This window comes from Bos mutus, chromosome 25 (genome assembly GCF_027580195.1).
Source record: "Bos mutus isolate GX-2022 chromosome 25, NWIPB_WYAK_1.1, whole genome shotgun sequence".
NCBI classification, from domain to species: domain Eukaryota; kingdom Metazoa; phylum Chordata; class Mammalia; order Artiodactyla; family Bovidae; genus Bos; species Bos mutus.
Genome location: NC_091641.1, coordinates 20,687,111 through 20,704,899, shown reverse-complemented (window position 1 = coordinate 20,704,899; position 17,789 = coordinate 20,687,111). Strand labels below are relative to the sequence as shown.

At 42.3% G+C, this 17,789-nt stretch overlaps 1 protein-coding gene across 1 annotated transcript in view; it reads left to right on the top strand.

The window, feature by feature from the left end:
- Positions 1–14,279, top strand: part of DCTN5 (dynactin subunit 5) — a 30,268-nt gene extending 15,989 nt beyond the window's left edge. The window contains exons 3-6 of the mRNA XM_014483386.2: positions 846–964; positions 3,896–4,007; positions 10,000–10,102; positions 13,218–14,279. Of these exons, the coding sequence (XP_014338872.2) occupies positions 846–964; positions 3,896–4,007; positions 10,000–10,102; positions 13,218–13,315 (432 nt within the window). The 3' untranslated portion in view covers positions 13,316–14,279. The remainder of the gene's footprint in view (positions 1–845; positions 965–3,895; positions 4,008–9,999; positions 10,103–13,217) is intronic.
- The last annotated feature ends 3,510 nt before the right edge of the window (positions 14,280–17,789 follow it).

Sequence of the window (17,789 nt, the reverse complement as noted above, 5' to 3'; positions counted from 1 at the left end):
CCCAGTCAGAATGGCCATCATCCAAAAATCTACAAATAATAAATGTTGGAAAGGATGTGGGAAAAAGTAATCCCTCTTGCACTGTTGGTGGGAAAATAAAATGATACAGCCACTATGGAGAATAACATGGAAGTTCCTTTAAAAGCTAGGAATAAAACTGTCATATGACCCAGCAATCCACTTGGGCATATACCTTGAGAAAACCATAATTCAAAAAGACACATGTATCCCAGTTTTCATTGTAGCACTGTTTACAATAGCCAGGACATGGAAGCAACCTGGATGTCCATCAACAGATGAATGGATAAAGAAGTTGTGGTATATATTTATATAATGGAATATTACTCAGCTATAAAAAGGAGCAAAATTGAGTCAATTGTAGTGAGATGGATGTACCTAGATTCTGTCATACAGAGTGAAGTAAGTCAGAAAGAAAAAAACAAATAGCATATATTAATGCATATATATAGACTTTAGAAAAATGGTACTGATGAGTCTATTTGCAGGGTAGGCATAGAGACACAGATGTAGAGAACAGACTTGTAGACATGGGGGAAGGAGAGGGTGAGATAAATTGGAAGAGTAGCATTGACATACATACACTACGATCTGTAAAATAGCTAGCTAGCGGGAAACTGCTCTATAACACAGGGAGCTCAGCTTGGTGCTCCGTGATGACCTAGAGAGGTACGATTTTGAGCGTGGCAGGGAGGCTCAAGAGGGAAGGAATGTATGTATGCTTAGAGCTGATTCACGTTGTTGTACAGTAGAAAGCGACACATTGTGGTAAAGTAATTATCCTCCAATTAAAATACATTTTTAAAATGTGCTGCTTTGTTTTATAGACCATTGTGATGAATGACTGTATTATCCGAGGCGATCTGGCAAATGTAAGAGTTGGACGTCATTGTGTTGTAAAAAGTCGGAGTGTCATAAGGCCACCATTCAAGAAATTCAGCAAAGGGTATGTAATTTAATCATTTGTTTCGGTCTTGAGCAAGATGCTGCTTCTGGTGGTGAAATGCATGTGTGGAGTCATGGGAGAAGGAGCGGGTCTATACTTTTTGGAACACTGAGAACACACCATAATGAGCACAACTGGTGGCAGTTGTCTTAGTCTAGTTGGTGGTTAGTTGCCAGAAACAATCCACTTAAGCTGGCAAAAACAGGGGCGGGGTGGGGGGTGGGCTTCTGATTAAACAGACACAGGTGTATTTGATGGAGTTTCAGGGTAGAAAAAGGGGGCCAGGTTTCACAAGGGACTGGAACCTGGAGCTGGACAGCTTGCCAAAATAAAGACCACTATTCTGTCTGTCTGCTACTCTACCACTGAGACAGTTTCTTATCTGTCCTTCTCTCTGTACTTCTTCTTCCCTCTTTTTTCTTCCTGCTGTATCTTCCCACTTTTCTCCTGGAGCCAACTTTGCTGCCTCAGCCCTTTAATTATATCACGTCTTCTTTGAGGTTTCCAGCCTAAATACCAATCAGAGATTTTAAATTGTCCTATTAACAAAATCTTTGGTTAGAGTGAATCTGATTGGCTTAGTTTGCAGTTAGGTGCCCACCCCTAGTCTACAAACAGCTTTGACCCAGAGGGTATGGTCAAGTCAGGCTGACTGATCTCTCAGTGGGAATAAGGATTGTCAAAGAAAAATTGTGGGCAGGGCAGGAAGACTGCCCTCTATGCTTGATATGGAGTATTCTCTTTGCCTCCCTCTCTGCTTGCTCTCCTGGCTCCTACCCATGGCACCATCTGCTTCCCATCCAATAATTCAACAATCATTTATTGAGTGTTTTCCTTACGCCAGTCACTAGGTTATAATCTGGGCATATAAAATATGGATAAAATGGGGTCTCAAAACCTAGTGTTAGAAATAAAACAAACAAGTGAATGTAACAAAAAAGAGAGATTCACAGGTGTATAGAACAATCTAGTGGTTACCAGCGGGAGGGTGAGGAGTGAGATAGGGGATGGGGATTAAGTACAGACTACTGCATATAAAATAAATAAGCAACAAGGATATATTATACAGCACAGGGAATATAGATAATATTTTATAAACCTCTAAAATTGTGAACTACTATGTTGTATGCCTGAAACTTATATAAAATGAGCTACACCTCAGTTCAAGCAACAGCAATCACCACCACCTTGTGGTAGAAATTACTGAATCAACAGCTACTATAGCATATAACGCTGCAACAGGATAGCCACTGTGTACTAGGGTACTGCTGACCCTGGGGTATGGGCATGGCTAGGGAGGAACAGAAGAGGGCAGTTGATTCAGACAATAATACTCGGATATATATCATGCAGGAGTCGTCTGCATTTCTTGTAGTGATGCTGGACTCGAGGATTTCATTACATACAAGAATTGGAGCAGGGAGTCATTGTATATCATACGAAATTCGAATGAAAACTTTTGCTCATGAGTTCAGAAGGTGCTTGAGGGGGAGCCAGAAAACCTTTTCATGATTTCATACAGTAACTGGTGCTCTGCTGGAATTGTTGACTCCACCTCCTGATAAAGGCATTATTGGGCTGGATATGGTCCAGGAAGAAGACTGAAAATGAACAGTCTTTTCAGTGACTGGAGGGATGTATAAGTAAGAATAGTCCACATGTGGCAGCCTGGATGGGAGGGGAGTTTAAGGGAAGAATGGATACATGTATGTGTATGGCGGAGTCCCTTTGTTGTCCACCCGAAACTATCACAAAACTGTTAATTGGCTATATTCCAATATAAAATAAAAAGTAAAAAAGTAGTCCTCATGAGAAATACAGAAATACAACACATGCATAGAAGGTGAATGTCGATTTCCTCCCCTGTATGTCTCAATACCAGAACCAGAGAAGAGTAAAGAGTTTTCAGTTTAAAATTGAAGAGTTGACAGCCTGCTATAGACTATGATAAAATTAAGGAATCCACTGTTACCCAAGGGGTCTAGACTAAAAATGCAAATAAACTAAGGAAGATTTAACTAAGTTACAGGTGTGTAGAAGACAGGTATCATCTCTGATAAAATATTTCTGACAAAATAGAACACAGGACTGGAAAGAGCCAGTGAGTATCCAGCTGCTTTGTATTAGTTCTAGTCCCAATATTTTACATCCAAGAACTGAAATTTCTTGGAAGTATGATCACAGACCACTGTCAGTTACATTTGAGGAGTCCTGGAGAATGTGAATCATGTCACAAGTCTAGAGAAACCCTACTAACTCCTTAAGTCTTGGCTTAAATGTCATTTTCAATTAAGCTTTTACCAAACCTCCAGTCTGAATAAACTCTTTTTGTCATGCCCTCATGATGTGTTATTTTTCCTCTGTAGCCCTTATCACAGTTGTAACTAATTACTTATTTAATCATTTATTTAATCTCTCTTCTCCTGATTGTAATCTCCTCATGGGCAGGATCAAGTCCCTTTTGCTCGCCATTGTATTCCCCAGTTCCTAGCATAGAGTCAGGCAGTAAAACCAGACAATATATAAATTTTCAGCATGTTGGGAATTATATCCCATGAACATTACATCAGTCCCCTGAAGCATTATAGAGAAGATTAATGAAAATGTGATCTGTGGGCATTTTCAGAGGAGGCTGGAATGAGCAAAACGTTCATTTGTTTTTATTTGATGCTAGCTTTTCTAACTTTGAAGGTCTTGCCCTTGCTTTTTTGCTATTTGCTTCACATTTCTGTAGTCTAACATTTCTGATTTCGGTTTAGTAGTCACATGCATCTTCTTCAATGTTGCAGAATTCCTCAAACGTGAGGATTCTTTCCTTGCTAGGGGCAGTCTTATTAAGACAAGACGGAGTTGCAGTTATGATCTTTAGTTTTATAAACCTTGACCAGAAGTACATCACCTTGACTGTTCTTTGTTCTCTTTCTTCTATAGCGTTGCATTTTTTCCTTTACATATTGGGGACCACGTCTTTATTGAGGAAGATTGTGTGGTCAACGCAGCTCAGATTGGCTCTTATGTTCACGTTGGCAAGAATTGTGTGATTGTGAGTATGCTGACTTGGCTGGCTGAGCAGCCTCACTCCCCTTTGAGCTCCTGTCCCTCCCATCAGTGGGCCTTTGCTTCTGTCATCAAGCAGGGTAGAAGTTTTTTCTGGTCTACTAGTTTACCAGAATTGTCATTAAATTTGGAATTCTTCCTAGGCACTAGTAATCATGGCTAACCTTTATGGACTCTTTTGTATATGATGTTAAACTCTTGCCTTTGGTTATTTCATTTAATCTTCACAACCATCCAAGGATGATAGACTGTAATTATCCCTATTTTCAGGTGAGGAGACTGAAGACCTCTGATATTAGGGGATTTGACAAGGCTAGTAAATGCTAGAGTTGGAATTTGAACCCCGGTGGTGTGAGTAGCCATGCCACTATGTGGCCTCCCTGTCACCTCACCTTGAGAATCTTAGAGTCTGGTGGGGTGAGGGGATCTTGAAGGGTGAATCAAAATTGGTTCGTAGACAAGAGGAGAGAAAGTGTTTCAGGGGAGAGATTGGCATGTGTAGGGGTCACAGTCACCAAAGGGCATGACGTCAAAGGAGCTGCACATGGTTCAAGATGCTGGGCCTGCCAGGTGCTAGTGGGCCTCTCGCTCAGCAGAACCTGTAGGACACAGGTCCACAGGCGCCATGGCATTAGTTTGTTAATGCCAAACATTAACCCAGCCAAAGCTTTCCAAGGCTGAATTTCTTGATATTTCTTAGATGAAGAGGTTGATTTCAGTTAGGATTTCTGAGTCCATCCTGATTGAGAATGATCAGAGGCAAACTCCCTAAATTTTCAGGGAAAATATTTCCTACATTTTATATTTGTCCCTCAGATTCTGGGAAAACCAAGACCCCTCTCCTGTTTTTATTTTTTTCACTAAAAGCCATTTACTTTTATTAATAACCGTGTATTAATTTCACACATAGTTGAAATAAAACCTTTTATAATCCACAGTATGATCCATGATTAAATACACATCAAAAGTACAGAGAAAGATACTCATTTTTTGATACAATGATGTGAGATTTGTGACTTTTAAGGCTTACCAAACAAAGCCTAGGAAGCACTTAGCAAGCATGATATACACTAATTCCATGCCTTTTCCAGGAAGGGTTTCTAATACATTTCTAGGTTGCTGCTAAGTCGCTTCAGTCGTGTCCGACTCTGTGCGACCCCATAGACGGCAGCCCACCAGGCTCCCCCGTCCCTGGGATTCTCCAGGCAAGAACACTGGAGTGGGTTGCCAGTTCCTCCTCCAGTGCATGAAAGTGAAAAGTGAAAGTGAAGTCACTCAGTCGTGTCCAACTCCTAGCGACCCCATGGACTGCAGCCTACCAGGCTCCTCCGTCCATGGGATTTTCCAGGCAAGAGTACTGGAGTGGGGTGCCATTGCCTTCTCCACCCTTTCCTGTTTTTATTTTTTATTTTTTTATTTTTATTTTTTTAAATAAAAAATACTCCCACCCAGACCTCATGGACAGACTATAGGGCAGAAGTGATTTACTTGAAAGACAGTCAGGAGGAGGGAACTGTGTGCTGCTCGGGCAAAGGTAACAGGTGATTTCTGGGATAATGTGCTAGTCTGGGTCCTTCCCCCTTTCCTGTTTTTAAATGGCTGCTCCTATTAACACAAAGTCAGCTCTCTGCTCTGGATAAAACTCAGACCCTAAAGTATGAGAAAATCTGCAGAAACCATGCAGTCACTTTCCAGGAGCCATGAGGCTACAGCAAAGGTGGACAGTGCAGAGAACCATGTTGCTGAGAAAAACATTCCAGTCTGACTTGTTACTCAAAATTAAGGGGAGCAGTTGTTTTGCCAAATATTCTCTGGAGGAGTTCCTTAATATGTATTAGAGACAGAATGTCTTTGGTTCAGCCTGATGTTGAGGAGAGGGAGAAGATAGTGAAATCCATCCTCTTTCCTCACTAACTGCTTGATTAGAGGAGACTTTCCAAGCCAAAGCTGAATTTTTCTGATATTTTCCTCAGTAATGTGAAGACATAGCATAGTAGCCTAGTCCTTTGGGTCCAGAGCCAGATGTCTGAATAGTTAATATCCAAATGCTATTCCCAATGCTTAGGAAATTTTAGTCCTATTGTTCAGTGTCTGCTTTTTATATCACTTTTCAGTGCATCAACTCCTGGTATTGTCATTGTTTGGCACTGGCTGTACTTATTTGCTGAGCCTTTACAAATTCTCAGGAGAAAGATGCTTTGAGAATCTCAAAGCTAGTAGGAACTCTTTAGAGTCCAGCTGTCCCCATGACACATCCTTCCTGCAGCATCTCATGTAGTACTGTAACTTCTGCTTGGAGATGGGAAGGTATGAGTGTTAATCAGAATTGCCCAAAAGTCTTCAGGAAAAGCCTAACAGGCATTACGGGTCAACTGTTACCATGCCTTAAGGTTTACATTTATCTTTAATCTTAATAGCATCCTGGCAGGCTTGATTTTACATGCTGTTTCACAGGATGGAAGAAATTTGCTAAATAACTGGGTTAAAGAGATATGGGACTTCCCTGGTAGTCCAGTGATTAAGACTCCACACTCCCAATGCAGGGGGCACGAGTTTGATCCCTGGTCAGAAAACTAAGATCCCACATGCCATGCAGTGCAACCAAAAAAAAGAAGGAAGAAAAAAGAAAACAGCAAAAAAAAATAGGAGATAAGGGTAGGTGTAATACCAGCAACATGTAGTTCTTAACTCCTTCTTGGAAAGTTCTCCAGGAAAGAATAAAGAAGCAGTTACAGCTGTTTACCTCCTCAGCTATTGCCAAGTCATTCATGCCTAAGAAGTACCTGCATTTTTTATTTTGCTGCTGTGGAATCGACCAATTTACCCAGAATTCTCTGAAACCCAAATGAGCACATTTCTCTGAGTGGGCAGAATGGCTAACTAGACAAGCAGGTGCCCTCCGGCTGTTTGGTAACCGAGGTACACAGTGGGAAGGCTCCTTTCCACTGCTCTTCTTTTCCAGGGCCCTTTGTCTGTGGATCCCTGTCTGTGAGGGTATCCTGCCACATGCAGCACCTCATTTCCTTTTGCTCAGTGCCCCACGTGCTTGGTCTGGGTTTTTAGGAGCCTCAGCATCTTAGGGAATCTTTGAGTTAATTTGGGAGTCACCAGGGGAGCTGGCCATCTGCTCCATTTTCGATATTGCCAATAACAGGTGATTCATGGAAGAGAGTTTTCCAAGGAGAAATGAAGATATGCAGTCATAACTTGCTTCTGACCTAAAGATGTTGCCCAGCTTGGCTATTATCCACCCACCTGGAGACAACTGAAGAAATTCAGACCTTCGAAGTATAAGCTTTTTAAAAAATTCATTTGGCAATCTACCCAGGAGCTCTTGGACATACATATGATTTAGGTACTTAGTATTGGGGGAAATTTTGAACACAATGAAATCAAAGTGTTTCCTATTCTTTGGTAAAGTCTGAGATCTAGATGGGTTAGCATTATCTTGGTATTTGTTATGTGTTCCACATCCTCAGCCCAGTATGTTTTATCTGATATTCTGACCAGAACACGAGTGAACTATAGGCTTGGATGATGCAAATGCAACTGGTAAAGACCAAGACTTGCATTTACTCAGCAAGTCGTCTGAGACACATTGTTGTTCAGTTGCTAAGTTGTGTCTGACTCTTCCCAAAACCGTGGACTGCAGTACACCAGGCTTCCCTGTCCCTCACCATCTGAGTTTGCCCAAGTTCATGTCCACTGAATCAGTGATGCCATCCAACAGTCTCATTGTCTGTTACCCTCTTCTCTTTCTGCCTTCAATCTTACCCAGCATCAGGGTCTTTTCCAATGAGTCAGCTGTTCACATCAGGTGGTTGAAATATTGGAGCTTCAGCTTCAGCATCAGTCCTTCCAATGAATATTCAGGAATGATTTCCTTTAAGATTGATTGGTTTGATCTCCTTGCTTTCCAGGGGACTCTCAAGAGTCTTCTCTAGCACCACAGTTCAAAAGCATCAATTCTTCGGCACTCTGCCTTCTTTATTGTCCAGCTCTCACATCTGTACATGACTGCTGTAAAGACCGTAGCCTTGACTAAATGGACCTTTGTCAGCAAAATGATATCTTTGCTTTTTAAACACACTGTCTAGGTTTGTTATAGCTTTGCTGCCAAGAAGCAGTCTTTTTCTAATTTCATGGCTGCAGTCACCAACCGCATGATTTTAGAGCCCAAGAAGAGGAAATCTGTCACTGCTTCCACCTTTTCTCCTTCTGTTTACCACGAAGTTTCGGGACCAGATGCCATGATCTTAGTTTTTTAATATTGGGTTTTAAGCCGGGTTTTTCACTCTCCTCCTTCACCCTCATCAGGAGGCTCTTTAGTTCCTCTTCACTTTCTGCCATTAGAGTGGTATCATCTGCATATCTGTGGTTTTTCTTGCTAAGGGAGATGCCAAGTGGAAGGTATCTGAGATATAGCTTTAACCATATACAGAAGCGTCTCCTTTTCCTTAAGTCATGAAACACGTGACTCTCCCAAACCTTATTTCTTGCCCCCAAAATGCTGTGGGTGATGGCAGAATTGAATGACTACCTAATAACTACCATTTACCCATGGCAGAATAAATGAACTGTTAACTTCATACTCAGAAGAATTTCCCAAGACTTGTCCAGTTGGAGTTTACAAAAGAACAAACGGGCTTCCCTGGTGGTCCAGTGGTAAAGAATCCACCTGCCAATGCAGGAGACACGGCTTCGATCCCTGGTCTGGGAAGATCCCACATGCCGCAGGGCAACTAAACCCACGAGTCACAACTACTGAGCCTGTGCTCTAGAGTCATGAGCCACAACTATTGAAGCCCATGTGCCTATAGCCCCTGCTCCACAACACAAGAGAACCCACTGCAATAAGAAGCCCATGCACCGCAACTAGAGAAGGCCCACACACAGCAACAAAGACCCAGTGTGGAAAAAAAATAAATGAGTAAATAAATAAATCTTAAAAAAAAAGAAGAGGATAATAATAATATACCTTAAAAAAAACAAAACCAGACCTTAAACTGGTAGGTGCAAAACAAACATACTGGCTAATGTGAACCACAGTCACAGAAGTAGATCCTAATTTCATACACAAATGGCTCCAACTGACATCTCAGTTGATGTCATGTGAATTAATCTCCTTCCTGTTTTTAGTTTCCTCTGGAAGCCTCTCAGGCAGGTCCTTTAGTGATGGAAACCAGTGGCTGGTTCAAGATTCTGTCCTATCCTCTAGAATCCTTACTAGAAAGAGCTTCTTTTCCCAGTAGTCCCAGCAGAAGCCCTGACGTTGAGATTCATCACGGTTCATACACCAATTCCCTAAACCAATGGCTGCAGCCAGGCTTGGGGTTTAGAGTTTGGGATGAGAGATGAAGCACATGAACTGAAATAGGGATGGGGTGATATCCAACAAAAATATAAGTTCTGTTACAAGAAGAAAGGGAAGTGGATGTCGGACAAGCACAACAACAGATATCCACTAAGTAAAAGCAAAGAAAATTAAACAGAATTCTTGAAGATCAAATTTCATATAGTCTGAAATGCCTAAGATAGCCTGAACTGTCCCTAGTGTACAACCCCCACTTCAAATTTAAACACACACAGGACTCACACACACACACACACACACACACTAATGTTTCTACCTCACGTTTGTCAGGTACCATCTGCGGTAGGGATTGTGGCCAACACTTTTGTCCCTGACCATGACGATTATAGGCTTCCCTGATGGCTCAGACAGTAAAGAATCTGCCTGCAATGCAGAAGACCTGATTTCGATCCCCTGGTTGGAAAGATCCCCTGGAGAAGGGAACGGCAACCTGCTCCAGTGTTCTTTCCTGGAGAGGTCCATGGACAGAGGTACCTGACGGGCTGCAGTCCATGGGGTTGCAAAGAGCCAGACATGACTGGAAACTAAACAATAACACAGCAGACAAGACAACTTGTACTCCCATTTCCTGGTCTGTTTCCTATTAACAAGATTTTAATTTCAGGGGCGCCGGTGTGTGCTGAAAGACTGTTGCAAAATTCTCGACAACACAGTATTACCCCCAGAAACTGTGGTCCCACCGTTCACCATCTTCTCAGGCTGCCCAGGTAACCCGCGGGTGTTAATTATTAAAACTAAAGTTTATTTTCTTTCACAAAAGTCATGCATGCCTTTTCTGTCTCTTAACAGTATGTTAGTCTAGCTAACTGAAATACTCTTCTGATACGGAGTACCTATAAATGCTATCCAAAATAGAACTTGTATCTTTTTACATGCATAATTGGATTCATAAGGAAATTATTAGGAATCAGAAGCAAAGTGGAAACTAAATGCAGACTTTCAAGGATGCTTCAGGTGATGCCATCTCTATAGTTGTATGGTTTAGGATTTGATGCTCATGTGGGATGAGAGATAAAGCCTCGGATCCACACAGGGCAATGAGATCCTCTTGAAGGGCTTTCCCTCAGTAAAAAGTTGATGGAGGATGAATCTGCCCCCAACACAGGAAGAGTACAAAGAAGAGTGTCTGTCTTGGCCTGGGCTCTGGGTGGAAAAAGAAAGTCTCTCCAGATGATGGCCTTACCCTCACAATGGTTGGGGGTTTGAACTTGTACTTCCTGCCTGCTCAGAAATGCCCTAACTGAAATATTACCATAAAACATGGCCAAAGACCAGTGAGAGCTCTGGGATACCCAAGAAAAGCAAATATATTATCATTTGACCTTGGTTGATGGAATGCCCACAGGCAAAGTCCTTATGAGCTCAAGAGATGCAGATTATAAATGTGGGGAGACTGAAGCAATCCATGCTTATTGTTGAAAGCTTGGAAAACACCGAAAAGCAAAAAGAAAAAGAAAAACCTCACATTCCCCTACCCCTACCTCAAGACAGTCTCTTTTCTTCTACCTGTTGTTTCACTCAGTGGAAACCTCCTAGAACATACAGAGGTACGTGACAGATTCACAGATGGAAGATGATATGAAGAGAGAGGATTTGACAGTATATGGTATCTAGCCACTGGGTGGTTTAATTGTTTTTCCAATATAAAAAAAATCTCATTACTCAGATCATTGAATATGAATTTCAAAGAGATACATAAATCATCCACTAAGATTCTTTGGGGAGGAAATGAGCCATTCTGCACTTTCATGCATCTCTACATTTGCAGAGGAGGAAGAGACTCATTTAGTAATTCTCCCCATACTGAGTTCCCACTGTGAAACAGCTTAACAGTTCTTAGCAAGTGCTAGATCAGAACAGTCTTAATTGTTTTGAGTGGTTGTGAGACAAACGTCTGATCTGAGGTGAGAAGTATGTTGTTGGAAAAATAGTTTAATCTCCTCTAACTTATTCAAGGCCCTTAGAACCAACTTACGATCTTTGAACATTGATGGCAGATTGCAGGGAAGCACTTCTAGGTATTTGAAATCCCAGTAAATTCTGTGTGTGGAGGTTCTGCCTGGGATCTTAGAGATCATTGTGTAGGTGAGGAAACTGAGGCCTGGAGAGGTTGAATTGTCCAGGGTGTCAGTGCTGGTTAGCGGGGAGGCTTTGACAAGCACTTAAGACTCCTTGTTTATTTATTTATTTATTTTTATTTGACTACTCAGCTTATGCAATCTCAGTTCCCCAACCAGGCACTGAACCTGGGCTAGGGCAGTGAAAGCAGCAAGTCCCCTAGACCACCACGGAGCTCCCAAGACTCTTTGTTTAGAGTCTAGTACTTTGCACTAGCAGGGTACTTCTCATGTTTATTTGTGTAGTTTCACAAACAAATGCTAACCATCTAGATACTACTGTTGACAACCTCCCTCTTTAATCAAGAGGCGTGGGGTGGCAGGAAAACTAGCATATTTTTGGAAGGCTCCCCAGAATGAAAGGCGAGGCATCCAGAAAGATTCTAAGTTAGGAACCAAAAACTCAGATGCCCACAGGAGCCAGACAAAATATGTAAATAGTTGAAGAAATTGCCTATCATAGCTGTTTAAGCATACAGGCATGATATTATGTGAACTTCTGGTGTTTCATGAGGAGCTAAAAATCTGGATTTTTATGTGTTGAGTACCAGTTTTTTTTAGAAGATTAAATACTGTACAGATTCAATATATATTTGGAAATCTTAATGCGCTGCTAATTTGTAAAAGGTGCCTGCAAGAGTTGTGTATTTTTTTAAGACCATTTTTTCATTCCTGTTTTCTCTGTATGTATACAAGAGTATATGTGTGTGTTTTTGTATGTTTATGAGTATATGCATATGTGTGTTTATGTATGTATATGTATTTATATATATAATATGAAACTTTTTATATATATAAATAGACTCACACTCTCTATTCTGTTAGGAAACTTGCTTCCTTAGTATATCTTGGGCATCTTTTCTTGTCAGTATGGAGCAATTTACTTCATTCCTTTTAATGGCTATAGGGTTTGCATTGCATAATTATCCCATAATATAACCAATCATCCTCTGGTTTAATGGATCAAAAAATGTTATACTTGGTTTTTTATAATTAGAGACTTCGCTGCATTAATGCTTTTGTATCTATATTGTGCAATTGGGCAAGATTATCTGTGGAATAAATTCTTAAAAGTTGGATTATCAGATCACAGGGTATGAACTTTTAAGTTATGCTAGTTATTCCTACATTGCTCTTCAAACTTATCTGTGTAAGTTTATACTAATACCATACTGTGTGAGTGCCTCTTTCCTGGAAATTCTTCATTAAGTTTCCCCCATCTTTTGTCTATTTGGGCATTTCTGTTCTACTCCCATCTATGATTCGAATATAACTGCTCAGGCCTTGGATTCAGTTTCATTGTATGAATAGCAGGGCAGTTTCTCCCCTGAAGAGCGCTCACCTTGGCTTGCCCCACAGGCATCACCCCAGAATCCAGGGAATAGATGAATCCTTGCCTGGAACAGCCTCTGATGTAGTCAGATTTCCTTAACTCTTCAGTAATGTACTAACTTCTTTTACTTGGAATATATTTCTGCATTTTGAGAACAGTATTATTCCCCACTCCACCCCCAACTCCCTCCACACACAGATTCATATTATCTTGGATATATGGTCAGGAAATATTCTGTTAGAACCAAAGATGGAAAACCTAGTATTTAGACATTTGCAGCTAAAGAAGGCTTCTAGAGGTTTCAGCAGAAGTCAGAGCTGCATGTGGGCCTCCTCTGGCTCCTTGTGGTTGACCAGGTCTTTCTTTCCCCAGGACTCTTCTCAGGGGAGCTCCCAGAATGTACCCAGGAGCTGATGATTGACGTCACCAAGAGCTACTACCAGAAGTTTTTGCCCTTGACACAGGTCTAATGTCTCTGCCTTGTGTCTCGAATTTGCTTGAGCTCTGAGATGAACTTGGGGACAAAGTGAGCCAGACAGCATCTACAAAGAGCTCTTGTGTCTTTGACACCTCCCACCCTCTTTATTTTTTATTTTGGTTTCATTCTTTAGAATTTCTCAGTCCTCCCAGGCTCTAAGTTCTTAAGACTTTACTAACAGAATGACTGGAGGGTTGTCTCCAAATGCTGTGCTTAAACTGTATCTATTCACTGTCACTCTGTACCATGATGTGGGGAGCACAGACTCATCTGTTCCCAGCACTCCCACCCCTTGGCCCTGCGGACAGCCGGATGGAGCAGGGCATCTGTCCCAGCGGGGAGGTTGTGTGTGGCCCGTGGCCATGAGCTGCCACAGTGAGCATCACTGTTGGCGTCCCTGCTGCTCATGCAGTTGGCCAGTTGCCACAGCTGCTTGTCATCTGCAAAAACACTGTTTGCCACTTTTCAGAGCCCAGATTCCTCTTGGCTACTAAAACTTGAAGGGAGGGTGGTTAGTATTTCTCTTCTTTCCAAAATAACCTGATCATCTTAATTCGGGGTGAATAATTAAAGACTTTCTAGCCTTCTATTCTAGGGCCTTGGCTTTCACTAAAAGCTTAGTGAAAGCATCCAGAAAGCATCCCGTAGCATCCAGATTTTATTTTTGCAAAGTCCCAGGTTTAAGTCTCCCATGTGGATGGACTAGACTGGCAGCCACTCCTTGTCTCATGGTATTTAGGGGAAGCAGTGTATGCCTTATTTCACTGGAGATGTAGCATTTTTGACACTTGCTCCTTGGCCTGGAACCATTCAAACCACACTACATTTGCCATAAACCTCACAGTTCAGACCAAAATATCTATACTTGGGCCCAATCTCATATGTACATGGGGGCCTCTTAAAATCATTCTGGGGGCATGGAACCCCAAGGAGTAGACAGAGTTGCCAGTGCTATCCATATCTTCTAGGTAATATCTCAGCCCTTCCCATTCTGCTCTAGTAGGAAGACTTAGAAGTGAAGGCCTGAAAAGGTTGGCCTTGCTCGATGCTCTAGTGCTGCTGTGAATGGGGTAGGACAGTTCAGCCTCAAAGGTTAGAATCTAGCAGCAGCTGTCTTGACTTAACATCGGTCTGGGGTTTGCAAAAAGAACTGTATGTAGTCATCTTTGCTAGTTGAATGTAAGACTGCTTTCTGGTTTCTTATTTTTTATGTTTGTACATTAAAGGCGTGGCACATGAAACAAGTCATTTGAAGATGATCACTGTTCACCTCCAGCAATGGCGACCTCTCTTCCTTGGGCACCTCACTGTGTTCCCGGTGTCCTCCTACAGACTTTGTAGTCACTTGCCTACTTAGAGCTTACACCAGCCCTATAAGCTGGATGTTATCGCCACTTCACTGGTGAGGATAAAAACTCAAAAATGTTAGATAACTTGGTCTAATTGGCATGGTGAAGGAGTCACACTCGTGTGTTTGGCTCCACAGCCCACGTTCTTAAGCTCTGCCCCAGTGAAATGGGACAGTCCACTGCATCCTGTGTCATGCCAGCAGTCTGTGATGGTTGTAGCTTTTTGGGGAGCCATATACCCTAGCTCCTTTCTCTTTTTGGACCACCAAAAAGGAGGATCTTGGAGTTGGCAGAGCTTAGATGTGCCCTTAGCTAACTTCTTGCTCCCTAGAGAAAATTTCCAGGGCGTGTCTGATAGATTCCCTTCCAGTGCATGTTTGAATACCTCCAAAAGGAAGCTTGCCACTTGACATGACTAACTGTCCGTTTTCTTCTTTTATTTACTTACTTTATAACTGACATGATTTTTTGACTATCCATTTTGTTGATGAACAACCAAAATTAACAGAAAGTGGGGTGTTTCTTTTCCTGAGCCTTCTAAAAATCTTTAGGTAATTTGAGCTGTTGTCGCTAAGTCGCTAAGTCATGTCCAACTCTTTCGCAGCCCCGTGGACTGTAGCCCACCAGGCTTCTCTTGTCCATGGGATTTCCCAGGCAAAAATACTGGAGGGGATTACCATTTCCTTCTCCAAAGGACCTTCTTTCTCTTCCTGACCCAGGGATTGAACCCGCATCTCCTGCATTGCAGGTGGATTCCTTACTGCTGAGCCCCTAGGGTAGCCCAAGTAATTTGAGTACACAATTCCAAAAATCCTATCCAGTTACTAAAGAAAGGACATACAATGTAATAGATTTTGCCAATCCAGAATCCAGTCCTATGCTCTACTTCCCACAGGCAACCACTCAGAATAATTTTCAGACTGTTGTACCATTAGTCTGTTCTTGACATGAACAGATACACACGTCCACACCAGCCTCTGTACTCATACGGATGCACTATCCCACATCTTTCTCCTTTTACTTAGCAATATATCTTAGAGGTCGTTCCATTTTGGCACATACAAGTGATAAAAATGGCAGTTGTTAACATACATGTTGTTTACCATATACCAAGTACTCTTCTGAGTTCTTTTTTTGGCTCTGCCGGGTCTCAATTGCAGCACGCATGTGGGATCCTCGGTCTTCGTTGCAGCACGTGTGGTTTTTAGTTGCAGCATGTGAACTCTCATTTGTGGCATGTGGGATCTAGTAGTTCCCTGACCGGGAATTGAACTGAGGCACTGTGCATTGGAAGCTTGGAGTCTTAGTCACTGGACCACCCAGGAAATATCCCTCTTTTGAGTTCTTTACCTTTATTGACGCCTTTAATCCTCACAGTATCTGTGAGATAGGTCCAGTTTTTCTCCCTAAGGAGCAGAGATAAATTGTCCAAATTTCTACATCTACAATGGTGAATTTAGGCATTCTGGCCCTAGAGCTCATACTTTAAATCATTATGCAGAATCCTTCCATGTTCTAATAACTTTTGCAAGTGCAAGTGAAAATCACTCAGTCGTGTCCAACTCTTTGCGACCCCCTGGACTATACAGTCCATGGAATTCTCCGGGCCAGAATACTGCAGTAGGTAGCCTATCCCTTCTCCAGTGGATCTTCGCATACCAGGAATTGAACTGGGGTCTCCTACATTGCAGGCAGATTCTTTACCAATTGAGCTATCAGGAAGCACAGTACCTTTCATTGCCCCAAATGGAATCATTTGGCGAGCCTTTGCTGCACAGAAAGCATTTCAGGCAGGCAAGGAAAAGAGGGTTGGGACTGGGTATTGTTGGCCCATCTGCAAATATCTGCCATAGGCAGGAAGCCTAGTGCCCCCTCTGAAAAGATGGTCTCCTGGCCCTGGGCCCTGTTGTAGCTACAACTGTGTTCTGACTAGTTAAGTGGGAGCTGGTTTCTTGAAAGAATTGTCCTGCTTGTGGCCATTAAATGGTGTCTTACAGTTCCGTAGCACAAGTTAGCAAGCTATAAAAGAATATACAAACTAGATTAGATAAAAATCGAATTTCAACGCTTTGTTGCAAGTGGCAGAAATCCAGCTTGAATCAATTTAAGCAAAAAAGGGGTTTTATTGACTTACATAACAATCACAGAAAGGACCAACTTGAGAAGCAATGTAGTGTGAACCCTGGGCGAGTTACTTAATCTCTCTGTGCTTTCGCATCATAGGCTATACAATGGGGATCATAGGCTGTAACAGTGGGGATCCACAGAGTTGGAATGGATTAACGGAGGTTTTTACTACCTCAGTTAATGGATTAACTGTAGTATTTACTACGTGTAAACAGTAAGGGCAATTCCTGGTGCTTAGAAGCACTCTGTAAGTGATCAGCTATCATTGTAGGGACAACCCTATCCAGAGATACAGGGCTCTTTCCTTTTATATGTTTTTCATCTTTACTTTAGTGGAGGTATAGACTGCGCTGTGGTGACAAAGAAACCATCAAAATACAGAAGACTATTTGAATATGAGAGAGAAGGTAATTTCGCTGACCTCACAGTGCAGGGATAGGCAAGTGGTGCAGCAGAGGTAGGTGGCTGGGCTCCACAATGTCATCAGGTACCCAGGCTCCTACTTTCTTGCCACATGACCACATGTAACTGCACAGGAGGCTGTAAATTTAGTGTCTAGCTGGGCAGCCAAAACTCGGAGGAAAAAGGTTCTGGTAGTAGAAGAGGGAGAGAGTGGACCTTGAGAGTCAGCAGGCAGACTCTCTAGGCCTGTGTGTTGGTTCCTTTTCTCCTGCTGCACATGGTCTTGCTCCACACATTAGGGCACATGGCAGCTGACAGACCCAGCCTTGCATCCTCCCAGCTTGGTGGCCCTGAAAGTTTTCTTTCCTCGAGTTCTAATTTGGACGTGAGTCTGAGTGAACTCTGGGAGTTGGTGATGGACAGGGAGGCCTGGCTTGCTGCGATTCATGGGGTCGCAAAGAGTTGGACACGACTGAGCGACTGGACTGAACTGAAAGAAACTTTCTCATCGGGCTGTCATGAGCCCCCTGTGACCAAGAGTGTATGGCACTATAATTAACCTGATCTGGGTCATGACCTTTCCTCCCC